At 44.6% G+C, this 17,198-nt stretch overlaps 2 protein-coding genes across 4 annotated transcripts in view; one reads left to right on the forward strand and one right to left on the reverse strand.

Moving 5' to 3' along the window:
- Positions 1-6,734: 6,734 nt before the first annotated feature.
- On the forward strand, positions 6,735-10,048 carry LOC139544123 (caspase-7-like). The gene is made up of 3 exons (XM_071350902.1): positions 6,735-7,552; positions 8,877-9,040; positions 9,145-10,048. The coding sequence occupies exons 1-3, from the start codon at positions 7,315-7,317 to the stop codon at positions 9,592-9,594; spliced, it is 852 nt and encodes a 283-aa protein (XP_071207003.1). The 5' UTR covers positions 6,735-7,314; the 3' UTR covers positions 9,595-10,048.
- A 2,517-nt stretch (positions 10,049-12,565) lies between these two features.
- LOC139544124 (transcription factor 7-like 1-B) overlaps positions 12,566-17,198 on the reverse strand; it is a 28,699-nt gene continuing 24,066 nt past the window's right edge. For 2 of the 3 annotated variants that reach the window (XM_071350904.1, XM_071350903.1), the window contains exons 4-12: positions 16,149-16,232; positions 15,426-15,543; positions 15,170-15,263; positions 14,946-15,032; positions 14,688-14,804; positions 14,436-14,601; positions 14,190-14,297; positions 14,019-14,106; positions 12,566-13,895 (exon numbers count right to left, since the gene is read on the reverse strand). In XM_071350904.1, the coding sequence (XP_071207005.1) occupies positions 13,315-13,895; positions 14,019-14,106; positions 14,190-14,297; positions 14,436-14,601; positions 14,688-14,804; positions 14,946-15,032; positions 15,170-15,263; positions 15,426-15,543; positions 16,149-16,232 (1,443 nt within the window). In that variant the 3' untranslated portion in view covers positions 12,566-13,314. The remainder of the gene's footprint in view (positions 13,896-14,018; positions 14,107-14,189; positions 14,298-14,435; positions 14,602-14,687; positions 14,805-14,945; positions 15,033-15,169; positions 15,264-15,425; positions 15,544-16,148; positions 16,233-17,198) is intronic. The other variant, XM_071350905.1, reaches the window with a different exon arrangement.

A 17,198-nucleotide genomic window follows, 5' to 3' on the forward strand; every position in this document is an offset into this window, starting at 1 on the left:
ATTTATGAAATTGCTTATCCCATTTACTAATAAGCATGTACCCATTAAGAAAATGACTGTAAAAACAGTTAAATCTCTGTGGATTGATGAGGACCTGAAAAATGTTATGGTTGAGAGGGTTGACACAAAAGGAATGGCAAATAAGTCTGGCTGCACAACCGATTGGAAAATGTACTGCAACTTGAAAAATCATGTCACTAAACTGAATAAAAAGAAGAAGAAACTACACTATCATACAAAGATAAAATACATAAAGAATGATAGTAAAAAGCTTTGGAGGACCTTCAGTGAAATGTTGGGGGAAAAAGGGTAACTCAGCTCCATCTTTCATTGAATCATTCCTTACAAATCTGACTGATTGCCAACTACTATAATGATTTTTTCATTGGCAAGATTAGCAAACTTAGGCATGACATGCCAGCAACAAACGCTGACACTACACATCCAAGTATATCTGACCAAATTCTGAAAGACAAGAATTGTAATTTTGAATTCCGTAAAGTGAGTGTGGAAGAGGTGAAAAAAATATTGTTGTCTATCAACAATGACAAGCCACCAGGATCTGACAACTAGGATGGAAAATTACTGAGGATAATAGCGGACTATATTGCCACTCCTATTGCCATATCTTCAATTTAAGCCTATTAGAACATTCTGCTAACTAAGAATAGTAAAGCCCCCTTTACTGGCTCAAATAGCCGACCAATCAGCCTGTTACCAAACCTTGGTAAAGTTTTGGAAGAAATGTGTTCAACCAGATACAATGCTTTTTTACAGTAAACAAATCGACAACAGAATTTCAGCACGCTTATAGGGAAGGACATTCAACAAGCACAGCACATACACAAATGACTGATGATTGGCTGAGAGAAATTGATGCTAAAAAGATTGTGGGGGCTGTTTTATTAGACTTCAGTGTGACTTTTAACATTATCGATCATAGTCTGCTGCTGGAAAAACGTATGTGTTATGGCTTTACACCCCCTGTTATATTGTGGATAAAGAGTTACCTGTCTAACAAAACACAGAGGGTGTTCTTTAATGGAAGCCTCTCCAACATAATCCAGGTAGAATCAGGAATTCCCCAGGGCAGCTGTCTAGGCCCCTTACTTTTTTCAATCTTTACTAATGACCTGCCACTGGCTTTGAGTAAAGCCAGTGTGTTTATGTATGAGGATGACTCAACACTATACAAGTCAGCTACTACAGCGACTGAAATGACTGCAACACTAACAAAGAGCTGCAGTTAGTTTCAGAATGGGTGGCAAGGAAGAAGTTAGTCCTAAATATATATATTTTTTAAAGCATTGTATTTGGGACAAATCCTTCACTAAACCCTAAACCTCATCTAAATCTTGTAATAAATAATGTGGAAATTGAGCAAGTTGAGGTGACTAAACTGCTTGGAGTAACCCTGGATTGTAAACTGTCATGGTCAAAACATATTGATACAACAGTAGACAAGATGGGGAGAAGTCTGTCCATAATAAAGCGCTGCTCTACCTTCTTAACAGCACTATCAACAAGGCAGGTCCTACAGGCTCTAGTTTTGTCACATCTGGACTACTGTTCAGTTGTGTGCTCAGGTACCACAAAAAGGGACTTAGGAAAATTGCAATTGGCTCAGAACAGGGCAGCAAGGCTGGCCCTTGGATGTACACAGAGGGCAAACATGAATAATATGGATGTCAATCTCTCCTGGCTCAAAGAGGAGGAGAGATTGACTTCATCACTACTTGTATTTGTGAGAGGGATTGACATGTTGAAAGCACTGAGCAGTCTGTTTAAAAGATTAGCACACAGCTCAGGCACCAATGCATACCCCACAAGACATGCCACCAGAGGTCTCTTCACAGTCCCCAAGTCCAGAACAGTACTACATAGACCCATGACTACATGGAACTCTATTCCGCATCAGGTAACTGATGCAAGTAGTAGATCAGATTTAAAAAACAGATTAAAAATACACCTTATGGAACAGCAGGGACTGTGAAGCAACATAAACATAGGCACAGACACATGCATACACACACACGTTAACATACGCAATATACACACATGTACACATGGATTTTGTGTTGTAGATATGTGGTAGTGGAGTAGGGGCCTGGGGATCCATAATAAATACAAATACAAATACCACTATTTTCTGTAACTTCCAATCCATTTCTGCAGTACAATTGACAATCATGACTATGAATGCTAAAAAGCCAACCTTACTGAAGCACATATTCTTCCCATCACTCTCTCTTGGTCTCTGCCTATCCACAGGAATCCTCTCAGTATCCCTCACCTTGTACCCATCTTCCTCTACCACTCTCTTCACTGCTTCAGCAAAGGACACTTTCTGTACTACTTTAACCCTGGCAACCACAACCTGCCTTTCTCTCACCGGACACTTCCGATCTCCAACCCCATGGGAACACCCACAGCTTACTCACACAACCTTCTCCACTGATACTACACATTCCTTCGTTTCATGCCCTCCTGCACACTTTTCACATCTAGGAATCTCCCTCCTAAACACTGCTGCAACATGCCCATAAACTTGACAGCTAAAACACAGTAGTATTTCCAGAACAAAAGCTCTCACAGGGTAACTTACACTTCCTAACTTGACCTTGTCCGGCAAAGATTCTACATCAAAACTCAACAGGACAGACAATGTCTTCTCCTCGTGAATATTCAATTTCAACTGATCATCTTCAACACTTAATGCACCCCGTTATCACCCCTTTCAACGACGCCCTGCTCCGGAGAGCAAATCAAGTCCTATTTCTTGTCTCTGATTGCATGATCTGGAGTGCCGGCTCCCTCTGGACTGAAGAAACACAATAAATCATCACTAATCCACTCCGAGTTACTCTCACCAACTCAACCGTCCGCAACCTCTTCTCCACCCAAACTGACACCACATATGGATCAGCCAAAATACAAGGATCCATTCTCTCCACAAACCTCACTCCCATTGGACCAGAAACATCCTTTTCATCCTCAGGACGAGGCCTGAACTCGGCAGTCCTCACCGCAGGTACTACATCTATGCTATCGTCATGTTCCATCTCAGCTCCTAGAGCAAGAATCCCCCTTTTTGCACTTGATACCAACCCTCCTCACCACACCACTTCCCTCTACACTCAGCACCTTCTCAGCAGTCATCACTGCACCTGTCACCACAATTAATTCACCCTCACTCTCATCACATTCCCTTTCCTCAGCTCTTCTAAAAGTTCTGTGCGATCCTCCATTCCATATTCCATTTAAACATATTCCACTTTTCACCTTTTTCCTTTATCTGCCATCTTCACCTTCACCAGATCTTTCCAGAAGGCTGTTGTAAATCCCTCACTCCATATTTATTCATAATGTGTTCTACTTTCTTCCTTTTTTCCTTGTCCGCCATCTTAACGACTTCCTTCAACCCTTCTTCCTCAAAATCATGTTGCTAGGGTTCATTCGGGTTCATTCGAAAAACACCCACAAACTCTTCTAAACAGTTCTTAACATAATTCATGCTTTATTGTAACTGAAAAGAAAGTAACCTAATTTATTTAACAAAAAACTATTTCGCATGAATGAGGGGGTGCGATTAATCTCACCTGTTTTACGCTGGCGCTCCACCCTCCTCACTTTCGCCCCCGATGACGTGACAGCCATTGCCTGGTTCAACCCGGGCCAGTGTAAAAGATTTCCCTTATTGGCTTTCCACGTTTCTGCTGCCGCATGTGGACGACATAAGCAGTATCTCACGACCAGAATGTCTCTCGTTCCCCCTACGGGTTTGGATGTGTCATAGAAAGAGATGTGACAACTGAAACTTCAGTACAAGCATAGCAGATAGACCAATATTCACGTAGTCTGTGTCTAAACACCCTTGGGAGCGTCGCTGGACAGCTATTCTCAGGTCTCTCCAGAGATGTTCGATCGGGTTCAAGTCCGGGCTCTGGCTGGGCACCTCAAGGACATTCAGAAACTTCTTGCATTTAAGAATGTGTTCCTTGGGACCTTCAATGCTGCAGAAAAGTTTCGGTACCATTACCCAGATCTGTGCCTCGACACAATCCTGTCTCGGAGCCTGCCTGTTGTGCCCTGTCCGGGGGTATTGTCGGACGGGTCCACAGTGTCTCCCGACCCTCCTGTCTCAGCCTCCAGTATTTATCCTGTAATAGTTCATGTGTCGGGGGGCTAGGGTCAGTCTGTTATATCTGGAGTATTTCTCCTGTCTTTCTCTCTCTCTCTTTTTCTCTCTTTTTTTCTCTCTCTCTCTCAGAGGACCTGAGCCCTAGGACCATGCCTCGGGACTACCTGGCCTGATGACTCCTTGCTGTCCCCAGTCCACCTGGTCGTGCTGCTGCTCCAGTTTCAACTGTTCTGACTACGGCTATGGAACCCTGACCTGTTCACTGGATGTGCTACCTTGTCCCAGACCTGCTGTTTTCAACTCTCTAGAGACAGCAGGTGCGGTAGAGATACTCTGAATGATCGGCTATGGAAGCCAACTGACAGGTGCTGACCTGTTGCACCCTCTACAAACACTGTGATTATTATTATCTGACCTGGTCATCTATGAACATTGAACATTTTGGCCATGTTCTGTTATAATCTCCACCCGACACAGCCAGAAGAGGACTGGCCACCCCTCATAGGTTTCTTTCTAGGTTCTGGCCCTTCTGGGGAGTTTTTCCTAGCCACTGTGTTTCTACACCTGCATTGCTTGCTGTTTGGGGTTTTAGGCTGGGTTTCTGTACAGCACTTTGTGACATCAGCTGATCTAAGAAGGGCTTTATAAATACATTTGATGGAGATACCTTTTTTTAAGTAGGGGTGTGAATCAGAAAACCAGTCAGTATCTCGTGTAACCACCATTTGCTCATGCAGCACGACACATCTCCTTCTTATAGAGTTGATCAGGCTGTTGATTGTGGCCTGTGGAATGTTGTCCCACTCTTCTTCAATGGCTGTGTGAAGTTGCTGGATATTGGCGGGAACTGTAAAACGTAGATCCAGATCCAGAGCATCACAAACATGCTTAATGGGTGACATGTCTGGTGAGTATGCAGGCCATGGAAGAACTGGGAGATTTTCAGCTTCCAGGAATTGTGTGCAGATCCTTGCAACATGAGGCCGTGCATTATCATGCTGAAACATGAGGTGATGGCAGTGGATGAATGGCACGACAATGTGCCTCAGGATCTCTGTGCATTCAAATTACACAACAATGGCACGACAATGTGCATCACGGTATCTCTGTGCATTCAAATTACCATCGATAAAATACAATTCTGTTCGTTGTCCATATCTTATGCCTGCTCATACCATAACTCCGCCGCCACCATGGGATACTCTGTTCACAACGTTGACATCAGCAAACCGCTCGCCCACACAACTCCATACACGCTGTCTGCCATCTGCCCGGTACAGTTGAAACCGGGATTCATCCGCGAAGAGCACAATTCTCCAGAGTGCCAGTGGCCATTTAAGGTGAGCATTTGCCCGCTGAAGTCAGTTACGACGCAAAACTGCAGTCAGGTCAAGACCATGGTGAGGACGACGAGCACGCAGATGAGCTTCCCTGAGTTTCTGACAGTTTGTGCAGAAATTCTTCGCTTGTGCAAACCTACTGTCTCAGACAATCCCGCAGGTGAAGAAGCCGGATGTGGGGGTCCTGGGCTGGCGTGGTTATACGTGGTCTGCGGTTGTGAGGCCGTTTGGACGTAGTGCCAAATTCTCTAAAAGGATGTTGGATGTGGCTTATTTTAGAGACATTAAGATTAAATTCTCTGGCAACAGTGCTGGTGGACATGCCTGCAGTCAGCATGCCAATTGCACGCTCCCTCAAAACTTGGCATTGTGTTGTGTGACAAGACTGCACATTTTAGAGTGACCTTTTATTGTCCCCAGCATAAGGTGCACCTGTGTAGTGATCATGCTGTTTAATCAGCTTCTTGATATGCCACACCTGTCAGGTGGGTGGATTATCTTGGCGAAGGAGAAATGCTCACTAATAGGGATGTAAAAAAATGTGTGTACAAAATTTGAGAGAAATAAGCTTTCTGGGATCTTTTATTTCAGCTCATGAAACATGGGACCAACACTTTACATGTCGCGCTTACATTTTTGTTCAGTGAACATTTCAAGTGCTTGCATTTGATTATTATTAATCAAATACAAACCTTGAATTGATTACTTCTTTCTGGTTATGTAGGTGAATATAGCTGGTTAAATTTTCTGAAATTGGCAATCCCTGAGTAATGTGATTACTCAGAACCACTTACTCCTATTTATATAATGTGACTTTGAGACTGTCTTTGTGAAAGTGAAGGTATTGATGACGGTCTGCCCAGCAAGCCCTTTACATTTACATTTAAGTCATTTAGCAGACGCTCTTATCCAGAGCTTTACAAATGAGATGAGCTGGTTATCCATTGCTATAGTATAGGTTGTGAAATATGGTTAAGTCCAGAGATGAGCTAACACGGGTTTCCCTGATATGGCTTTCCCAGCAGACAGAAAAGAACATAGTAGATGAATGGAGGAGGAAATGAGGGAAAAACAGAGAAAGAGCAGAGTTAGGTAATACTGTGACGCAACAGCATGTGATCCTGACATACCGCTTCTGGCCTTCCAGGTGTGTTAGTGTAAAGGGCAGGGCTATTGGCAGTAGCCCATCTGTCTGCAAGTTGGAACAGTGTTCAGCTGCAGTATAAATACATACACACCTGAACCTGACTCATAAACACACAGACTTTACACTGACATTCTAAAGAAGCTGAGACACAGCTTAGGTGGATATTTACGTGCTGGTGGTGTATTCAGGTAGCTTTTACCTGCTGGTGGTGTATTCAGGTGGATATTTACCTGCTGGTGATGCATTCAGGTGGATATTTACCTGCTGGTGGTGTATTCAGGTGGTTTTTACCAGCTCGTGGTGTATTCAGGTAAATATTTACCTGCTGGTGGTGTATTCAGGTGGCTTTTACCTGCTGGTGGTGTATTCAGGTGGCTTTTACCTGCTGATTGTGTATTCAGGTGGATATTTACCTGCTGGTGGTGTATTCAGGTGGGTGTTACCTGCTGGTGGTGTATTCAGGTGGACCCCAAGAGAGAAGTCACTCCATTCGGCACTCTGATCTACGCTCTTTCTATCACATTGGACTTTGTGCACAATATACTAGTACATTTGTCAGAGACAGTGAATCCGACCTAAACCCCCAGAGAGCAAGCAGAGACGACAGAGGCAAGGGATAGGTAGATACTCCAAAGGGACTGGTAGAAACCTTGAGAGGTACCAGACTGCAGCGACCAACTGGACCAATGGTCTCTAGATTTTTGGAAATGGCGCTGTGGAGACGGACAAAGGCTGGCAATGAGGAGTGTAACCGCGCTGTCCTGGTCGCAGTGTCGAACTTTGACCACGGTGTACCACTGTGCAGGAGGCCGGGGGCAGAGAAAGACGCCAAAAGACTCCACCGTACCCTGACCAGACTGGGATACAGAGTGGACATACACACTGACCTCACCTCTCATGAGATGTACACACTCTTCAAGACAGGTAACACACACAGACACACACATACCTTATACACACACACCCCTGCTCTACATCAGCTCTAAAACAATAATAAATACTTTATATCCTGGTTTTATCCATTTTATCAAACGTATCAGAGTTCTTACATAATGTTAGCAATTAGGGGACGGTCACAGAGTCCACTGCAGCCCTGAATACAAAACAATTGAAAACCTACACTGAGTGTACAAAACATTAAGGACACCTATTCTTTCCATGACATAGACTGACCAGGTGAATCCAGGTGAAAGCTATGATCCCTTATTGATGTCCCTAGGTAAATCAACTTCAATCATTGTAGATGAACGGGAGACAGGTTAGGAAGGAATTTTAAGCCCTGAGACATGGATTGTATATATGTACCATTCAGACGGTGAATGGGCAAGACAAAAGATTTACGTGCTTTTGAACAGGGTATGGTAGTAGATGCCAGACCCCACCTTGACCAAACTGTGGGAAGAATTGGAGTCTACATGGGCCAGCATCCCTGTGGAGTCCATTCCCCGACGAATTGATGCTCTTCTGAGGGCAAAAGGGGGAGCACACCTCAATATTAGGAAGGTGTTTGGTACAGTCAGTGTATACACACACATAAACAGAGTGTACAAAACAAAACATTTAGGACACCTTCCTAACAGATCGTATCTCTTGTCTTGCCCATTCACCCTCTGAATGGCACACACACAATCCATGTCTCAATTGTCTCAAGGCTTAAAAATCCTTCTTTAACCTGTCTCGTCCCCTTCAGGGGGAGGCAGAGGAAAGATGATTTGCCATTCATTGTTATTTACAGTTACTTACAGTAGTAATCATAGGAGATTTGAAATACTGTATGTATGGCGTGCAGACAGAATGAAATGATGACACACACAAACACACACACGCACACTCACGAGACAGAATGTCCTAGTAATAAAGGATGACACAGTCCTATACACACCTGTTTAATAACTACTGTGCAAATACCTGCGGACATATGCACACACCGTGCTGTGCCCTGCAGACAGGATCACAGATGGATAAGCTAATCTTTCACTAAAGCAAACTGTTCTGAGGAATCGCATACCACCATCATCACATGACCCAACAGGGGAGATAATGTTCTATTAATGTTTCTTCTTCTAACCAGTACAGCCAGAGAGGGATGGGCCGACCCATAGTCTGGTTCTTCTCAAGGTTTCTTCCTTTTAGGGACTGTTTCCTTGCCACTGTGCTGCTGTTAGCTCTTAGTGGGTCTAGGCCAGTAAAGCACTTTCTGACAAAACATATATAAATGAATACAATTTCATTAATTGATTGATTGCAGAGAGCGAGCGGCCGGTGAAGGAGTGTTTCCTGGCAGTGCTGTCGTCTCACGGGGAGGAGGGCTGTGTGTTCGGGGCGGACGGAAGGCCGGTTAGACTGTCCCACATCTTCTCCTGCTTCAACAACTCACACATGGAGGGAAAGACCAAACTGTTCTTTATCCAGGTCAGTACCATTATCATCAATCACCACATCCACAACAAAAAATCAGTCAGTGATATGACAATCATCATTAGTAATCATCTCTCTCTCTCTCCCTCTCTCCTTAGGCGTGTCGTGGGGGTGAGCTGGATGATGGGGTGACAGTGGAGACGGATTCAGCAGGAAGTGATGTCACTGAGGACACTCTGTCTCAGTACCTGTCCATCCCCATGGATACAGCGGTGATGTACGCCACCACGCCAGGTTACGGGGCCTTCATGCACCCTCTGGGTGCTGTCTTCCTCCAGACACTCTGCATCCTATTGGAGGAGGAAGGGGGCAGGGCCTTGGAGCTGACACGCCTCCTGACACGCCTCTCCCACCGTGTAGCCTTTGGCTTCCAGGCCAAAGGTCGTCTGCTGGGGGGGAAGAAGGAAATGCCTTGCTTCGTATCGAGACTGACCAGAGAGGTGTTCCCATTCGCCGAGCGCGGGAAGGAGGGCGGGGCCAATGGGCTTTCTGCAACGACATTGGTCAACCCAGAGTACAACAGACCTCGCAAACCATCTATAAGCTAAACCCAAAGTCTTTGTGAGATCTAAAGACACTTGTCGCTCACAGATTGATAGGGTAGACTTGCTCTGTCAGCTACATTAGTACGGATGATTTTCAATGTGTTGTTAGCCAGAGGGTTGTGAGTTCGTGCAAAGGTTGGGACAGAATTTCCACTCTGTTACTTGTGTGCATGTTCGTGTGCATAATAGAAACAGAACATTGTGAAGATCAGATATGTGGATAAAGGAACAGATCTGGAGGTGTTGATGGTTTCACCACAGAGTAGATGATTATGGCGTCTTCCTTTACAGACAACTGATGCATCTTAAAATATTATAGATAATGAACGGTATACTATGTTACTTGAGTCTATTTCTTTAATTCAAATGGCAACCTATGGCTAAGCTTCTGCTTCTATTTGAAACCATTAAATGTAAGTTGAACACGCATGCTCAATGTTGAGTGTGTTAAAAACGACTTTGCGTGTGACAATATCTTTTTTCATTCATTGCTTTGATAAATATAATGTTCAAGGTGTTTTTAGTATTTTAACTGAGACAATACATGACTAAGTTGTAGCGCTCTGACTGGTACAGTGAGATGGAGAGTAAGTTGAAGAAGACACAGCTTTACGCCAGATCAGTGCACCAGCAGGCTCAGATTTGAGTGCTGTAGGAGGAACACCAGTCCAGGTAGACTAAAAGATTAAAGTCACACTATAGTCTCCTTTTCACCTCATTTACTTAAACAAAAGGAACATCTCAATAAGTGGCCCAGGTATCCTCATGACATGGCACAAGTGGGGTTCTCTATTTCTCAACTATTGTTCCCGCAAGTATGGGGGAGTCCATCAGACCAACTCCTTGAATGGCTGACTCCAAGAAGTTTGAACTTGTGTAATTTTTTGTTGTTGCTAAAAACGTGTTCTTTTTTACCCATAAGTGCGTGTATATTACTGTATAAGTGGGATATTGTTTTTCCAACAGGAAAAGTAAAAAGATTGCTGGATTGTATCTTTACTCTTTGAACCCACATACTGAGCTGTGAGAAGGACTACAGGCCTTTCCCCAGACAGACAAGACAGGGAAAGAAGAACACATAACATGAACGCCTGTCACCTGATACACTCTGGCACATAATTACCTACCACAAACAAAGCACACTGATAAACCACCTCATAAACACATCTGATTCATTACTGATACAAATGTACTTCTCAGCACTATCACTTTCCGCTCTCAAGAATCATTTACAGTAATTTAAAAAAATATTTTTATTTATTTAACTAGGCAAGTCAGTTAAGAACAAATTCTGATTTTCAATGACGGCCTAGGAACAGTGGGTTAACTGCCTGTTCAGGGGCAGAACGACAGATTTGCACCTTGTCAGCTCGGGGATTTGAACTTGCAACCTTTCGGTTACTAGTCCAACGCTCTAACCACCAGGCTACCCTGCCACCCGTAAGACGGACTCTCTGCTGAGGAACTCTGAGGTCATGACCATAAGAGTTACATGTTTAATCATTAACCTGGGAGTTCCTTCAACCAGCTGATTAAATTTAGTAGAGCAACTGATACCATACACCTATGCATTTACATTTTAGCCATTGAGCCGACGCTCTTATCCAGGACTTACAGGAGCAGTTATGGTTAAGTGCCTTGCTCAAGGGCACATCAACATATGTTTTACATGGTCGGGGATTCGAACCAGCAACCATTTAGTTACTTGCTCTTAACCCCTAAATTACCTGCTCTGAGTTTACCCAGGGCTAGTAGACACACGACGTCTGCGTGCCAAATACCCAAGTTCAGCCTTGTTCCGATTGTAAGACGATTAGATCAGTGACTGTGCACTTTATTGTAGTAATAAAGGTCGAGTTGGGGAAACTTGTTCTTGAACAGATCATATCTAAATCAAATCCAAATCAAATGTTACTTGTCACAAGCGCCAAAAACAAATGGTGTAGACCTTACAAGCCCTTAATTTCTTGAACTACATTTTTGGTTAAGAAAATATTTACTAAATAAACTAAAGTAAAAAAAAATAAAAAATAAGTACATTTAGGTAGGGGTAAAGTGACTATGCATATAAAATAAACAGTGAGTAGCAGCAGTGTAAAAACAAAGGGGGCGGAGGTGTCAATGTAAAAAGTCTGGGTGTCCATTTGATTAATTGTTCAGCAGTCTTATGGCTTTGGGGTAGAAGCTGTTAAGGACCCTTTTGGGACCTAGACTTGGCACTCCGGTACCGTTAGCCATGCAGTAGCAGAGAGAACAGCATTACTTGGGCGATTGGAGTCTGACAATTTTTTGGGCCTTCCTCTGACAACGCCTAGTATATAGGTCCTGGATGTCAGGAAGCTTGGCCCCAGTGATGTACTGGGCTGAACGCACTACCCTCTGTAGCGCCTTACGGTCAGATGCCATAACAGGCGGTGATGCAACCGGTCAGGATGCTCTCGATGGTACAGCTGTAGAACTTAAGGATTTGGGGACCCATGCCAAATCTTTTCAGTCTCCTGAGGGGGAAAAGGCGCTGACGTGCCCTCTTCACAACTGTCTTGGTGTTTGGACCATGATAGTTTGTTGGTGATGTGGACACCAAGGAACATAAGCCGCTCCACTACAGCCCCGTCGATGTGAATGGGGGTGTGTTCGGCCATCCTTTTCCTGTAGTCCACGATCATCTCCTTTGTCTTGCTCACATTGAGATTGTTATCCTGGCGTCTCTGACCTCCTCCCTATAGGCTGTCTCATCGTTGTCGGTGATCAGGCCTACCACCATTATCGCCAGCCAACTTGGTTTTGAAGTCGTGCTTGGCCACTCAGTCATGGGTGAACAGGAGGGGACTAAGCACGCACATTTTATTTGTGCTGGTCAAACATTGAGGTTCATAGGAAACACTCACCTTCGATGATGAGATCCATTGAAGATGCAGTGTGTTAATTAGAAAGACTATGCTACCAAAGGCAAGACAACACAGGAACAGACACGTTTCAGAAATAAGTAGATGTTTATTATCAAGACTCAGTCATATGGGGGGTTATAAAAGAATAGGGGAGGGAGGGAAACCAGATCTACACACATTACTACCACAAAGACTGAAACGTACATTGATCTATTTTTCTTAAAAAATGTACCTTTACTTTTTTGTATTTTATACAAGTAGCAAATTGGACAAATTAATACAAAAAAAAGGTAGGATGTTGCAATACCATTTGACAAAAAAAATGTAGTTACATGAAGCCAAGTTAAAAGAGGTGTGGTCAAATATTGACCAATAATTGTTTCCTTTTCATACTAATATAAAACTAGGTCTAATATCTATAAAAGGTTAAAAAAGTTTATTTACAGACAAAAAAAAACAATAAAAAAGTAGGAAGAAATTGACCCTAATCCTAAAGCAACAGTGGGTGTTGCAGGCTTTTCCCCCCCAGCCCAGCACTAACATGATTCCGCTAATCAATGAATAATGATCTTCATTTAAACCTCTATTCAAACACTATTTAAATTGTGTGTGGTGCTAGGCTGGAGCATCATGTAGCCCTCAAGGAGTTGTTCACCCCTGCCCACAGAGTAGAGAGGACTCTCCAACACACTGATAGGGGGTCAGATATTTTTTCATCCCACCCATGATTAGACAGGGTTTAGAGGTATCTGTGGTTAGGGGTAGTGTAATGCTTAAGGTTACGGCTGGCCTTAGAGGAATCTGATCATAGATCTGTGGTTAGCGTCTTTGGGTTTTAATTATTATTTCTAGTGACGAGGGAGAGTGGCTGGGACTGGAGCATGGCATGATGGGAGCTCATTGTTGATTGGTGGATAGAGGTGGGAGGAGCTAAGCCAGAGGCAAAGGGGATTGGTCGAGACAGAAGTGGTGGAGTCTGTTTGCTGGATGAGCTCATGTGGAGAGAAAATGGGGGATGAGAGGAGGGGGATGAAGATGAAGAGGTATTGGGGGTAGGGGGCGGGGGGAGGTGTGTGTGAGTTAATAAATGTGAATGTGTGTGAGACTGGATGTGGGTGTAAGCCTGACCGTGTGTGTCCCTGTGTGACTGCAGACGAGGGGGTTTGGTGGTGAGGGAGAGGGGCTGGACCTGCTCAGGATGTGTGTGCTCGGAGTGTGAGTGTGTGTGTTCGGTGTGTGTGGGTGCGGGAGCGGCAGGGGAGGCCAGAGCAGTGGTGGGCGTGGCTGGAGAGTCCAGAGAGGAGGCGGGACTAGCCTGGGACAGGTGTGTGTGTGTCAGGTGTGTGTGAGACACACTGGGTCTCTCCTGAGTTCCATAGGACACACACGACTTCTTGAGCTGCGCGGAGAAGTGCTCTATAGACAAAATAAAAACACACTGATCAGTCTTGCTGTTACTTTGCAGTCATGTCATTAAGTAGAACAGAGTAGGTCACTTCTCATATTGCTCTGATCTTGAATGTATTAGGTGGTTCTTACCCTCTGGAGCAGCTGACTGGGGGTGTGTCATCTGTCCCTCTGGAGCAGTCTCTGGCCTGCCATCTCTCTTCCTTTTCTTCCTCTTCCCCTGCACACACACACAAAATCACATCACATCCTCCACCACCACACAGCAACCAATCAAATCACTACTAAATAATTACTACTTACGTAGTTGTCTCTAGCTGACCATCCAGGGTAGAGTTGGGAGTGTAGCTGTCTCTCCTTGCGGGCCATATCATAGTACTTAGACTGCTCCTCACGAGACAGAGTGTGCCACTGTAGACAGACACACAGGGTTAACACACACACTCCCTTCTGGAGCATAGGTCATTGACCACAACGTTCAGCATGAACGCACACATCATACAAACAATGACCGTTTGTGAGCACGCATACACACACACTGCCACTCACCCTGCGTCCCAGAATCTGGTTGATGGCAGCGCTCTCCTTCAGGGTGCACTCAGCCACCACCTTGGGTCTCTGCTCCTTCATGTACAGCATAAAGGCATTCAGAGGCTTCTTCACGTGAGGCTTCTTCTCCTCCTTCTCTCTGTCCCCCATAGACACAGCACACCTCCTACACACAACACAGCACAGAGTTACGGAGTCAGCAACAGGGGTGTGAGAAAGGTGTGTGGTTTAAAGAGCTGTGTGTGTACGTACCCGTGCTGGTTGTCATCTCTCGGTTCCTGTTTGATCGCCGTGGAAACGATGGCAGGGTGGGGGACTGACGTCTGGGGAGGCGGGACCATGTGGGGTGAGAAACGACTGGACACAAAGCTGTCAAACACACACCATACCACAAACATAAATAACAATTAAATGACATGTTTGCAATCTTTACAGAAGTACAGTCTTCACAGTATGTAGTCTCCAGAGGAGTGATACGTGGATGTGTGTAAGTGATTAGGTGAGCTGTACCTGGACATGGAAGAGTTCAAGGCGAGAGCTGCAGGGTAGGATGGTCTAAACCCCCCCACTGGAATACCGTACATGGACTGGCCCTGCCTGGAGACAGAAAACGAGGGAGGGGTAACAGTGTCACTTTTGTAATAGCATATGGTGTGCTAAAAAATGTTGGCAAAATAAACTAAACCATTATTGTATTTATCATGAGAGTTTGAATGGGCGTGTGTGTGACTCACAGCCAGCTCAGCGGGTGTGTCATGTGTTCCATGCCTCCAGGAGAGAGAGGGTAGTAAGGAGAGAGCTCTGCTGGGTGGGGGGTGGGGGGAAGACCTGGAGAGGGGAGAGCAACATATAAATCTGTTGTTATATAGCAACAAGTGTCATCTGACAGATATCAAACGTAAAATGTGAATCACCTAGGATTTAACATTAATACTGAGTATTCCAGACAAAAGCAGAAAGAGGGATGAGAGAGGAGAGGAACTTTCATACCCGTGTCAGCTGAGAGGTGAGGAGGGGGTGTCCGTGGGGGGAAGGGGTCTGGACTGTAGGACAGGAGTGGGGAGAAGGGGGACAGATGACTATGCTGCACCACTGGTACCTTATTGGACTAGAGAGAGAAAGAGAGGGAGATAGAGAGGGATTAGATTTGGAACAGCTATACAATGCTTTCAAATCGACATGAGCCTTGGCCCTAGGGCCTGGGGTTGTTTCTGGGCTGACTGGCTGTATCAGTGAGAGGGAGCGAGTCCTCCACCAGGTCTTCAGGGATATCCTCAGATACCCAACACACACTCCGTTACATACACACACTCATCTCATACACACGCGCGGTCCTGGTCTCTGTATCAGAACACACACAGCCATCGCTACACACACCACCCGGAGGTGCTAAAGTCCTCATTGTCTCTGGACGGATTAACACCATTCAGCTTTAACATTCCTGCTAGTGTCTGTCTACAGCAGGTTTGAGGGAGGTCAGGAGGGTGTGTGTGTGTGAGTGAGCATGGAGATATTCCAGGAGACATGCTAAATGGCTGATAGTAGCAGTGCAGGGAAACTAACCACGGTAAGTTTTGTAATACAAACAAGGTACTTCAGTAAAGTATGTAGCTAGAAGCTTACTTGCTACGTACAGTTGTCCTTTTACATGTTATGTGTCAGGGCAAGTGATGTCACTGCACAGTCACTAGACTGTAGTGCACACACACTCACCATGTGAGCAGGGGAGGGAGAGCGAGGGTCTTTTAAAGCAGAAGTTCCAGGAACATCCAGCATGGGCCACTTCATCTGTAGATACTAGAGAGAGCGAGCGAAAGTGATTTAAAACATACGACTTTGATTCATTGTTTGCATGCACTACATATTAAAAAAGATTTAATGGACAAATATGACATATCGTGAAACGGGTATGAAGAGGGGTGTCTGTGGAGGGACGTACGAGGGAGGATGTGTGTGCAATAGGTGTGTGTGTGTTACAGAGTGTGAGAGGTTGAGAGAGTGAATTCCGATGACTCTCCACATGGGTCTGGGTCAGATTAATGTATGCAGACAGACACACACACACACCCCCCTATGTGGTGAGTGTATCAGTCAGGCCCCAGCTGCACGTCTCTCTACATTAGGGTTTATGTGTGGGAACGGTTGCTTTTAGAAAAGCCAGCGCTTAAACATAGTGTTTCCCCTAGGATTTTTTTTCTGCAGCCGTGGCAAATTTAGCGGGGTGGAAGGGGTGGAGTGGTAGTGGGCATGGGCATGGGCATGGGCAATGGTGCAGTTTTAGAGGCCCTCTTGGCTGCGGACTAAAATAAAATGTTTTTTTATTTCAGCTTTATTTTAAAACCAATTTCTTGCAATTATACACATTTCACCATGAGGAAGATAGAATATTTTACAGTTTTGAAGCTTGTTTCCTGCAATTTTATACATTTGTCATGGGGGCTAAGAGACAAATTGCAGTTTCAAAGCTAATCTCCTGCAATTCTGCAATGGTCATGGCTTATGCCTTGCTCTTATGCTATCTGAGTTACTGAAACAAATCAATGTGGGGCCCATGCCGTGACATTTTTGGAATTTCAGATTCTCCCTGACTGTAGTTTTTATTTTGGTGATTGTTAGTTCTCAAATATAATCAAATTTTAAAAACTGTATTGCTCTCAATCTTTTCTACATACTTTATATCTGGTTTTAGCCGTTTAAGCTTCCACTGAAAATGTTTTACCTTCCCGAAACCCTGGCCACAATTTAGCAGCGGCAGTGCACCAC

Source organism: Salvelinus alpinus, chromosome 18 (genome assembly GCF_045679555.1).
Source record: "Salvelinus alpinus chromosome 18, SLU_Salpinus.1, whole genome shotgun sequence".
Classification (NCBI taxonomy): Eukaryota; Metazoa; Chordata; class Actinopteri; order Salmoniformes; family Salmonidae; genus Salvelinus; species Salvelinus alpinus.

Bases quoted from the DNA above. Each gene is read 5' to 3' on its own strand.
- LOC139544123 (XM_071350902.1), top strand. From the start codon at position 7,315: ATGGTCTCTAGATTTTTGGAAATGGCGCTGTGGAGACGGACAAAGGCT. The intron at 7,553-8,876 runs GTAACACACACA...GATTGATTGCAG, and splicing joins GTACACACTCTTCAAGACAG to AGAGCGAGCGGCCGGTGAAG. The intron at 9,041-9,144 runs GTCAGTACCATT...CTCTCTCCTTAG, and splicing joins CCAAACTGTTCTTTATCCAG to GCGTGTCGTGGGGGTGAGCT.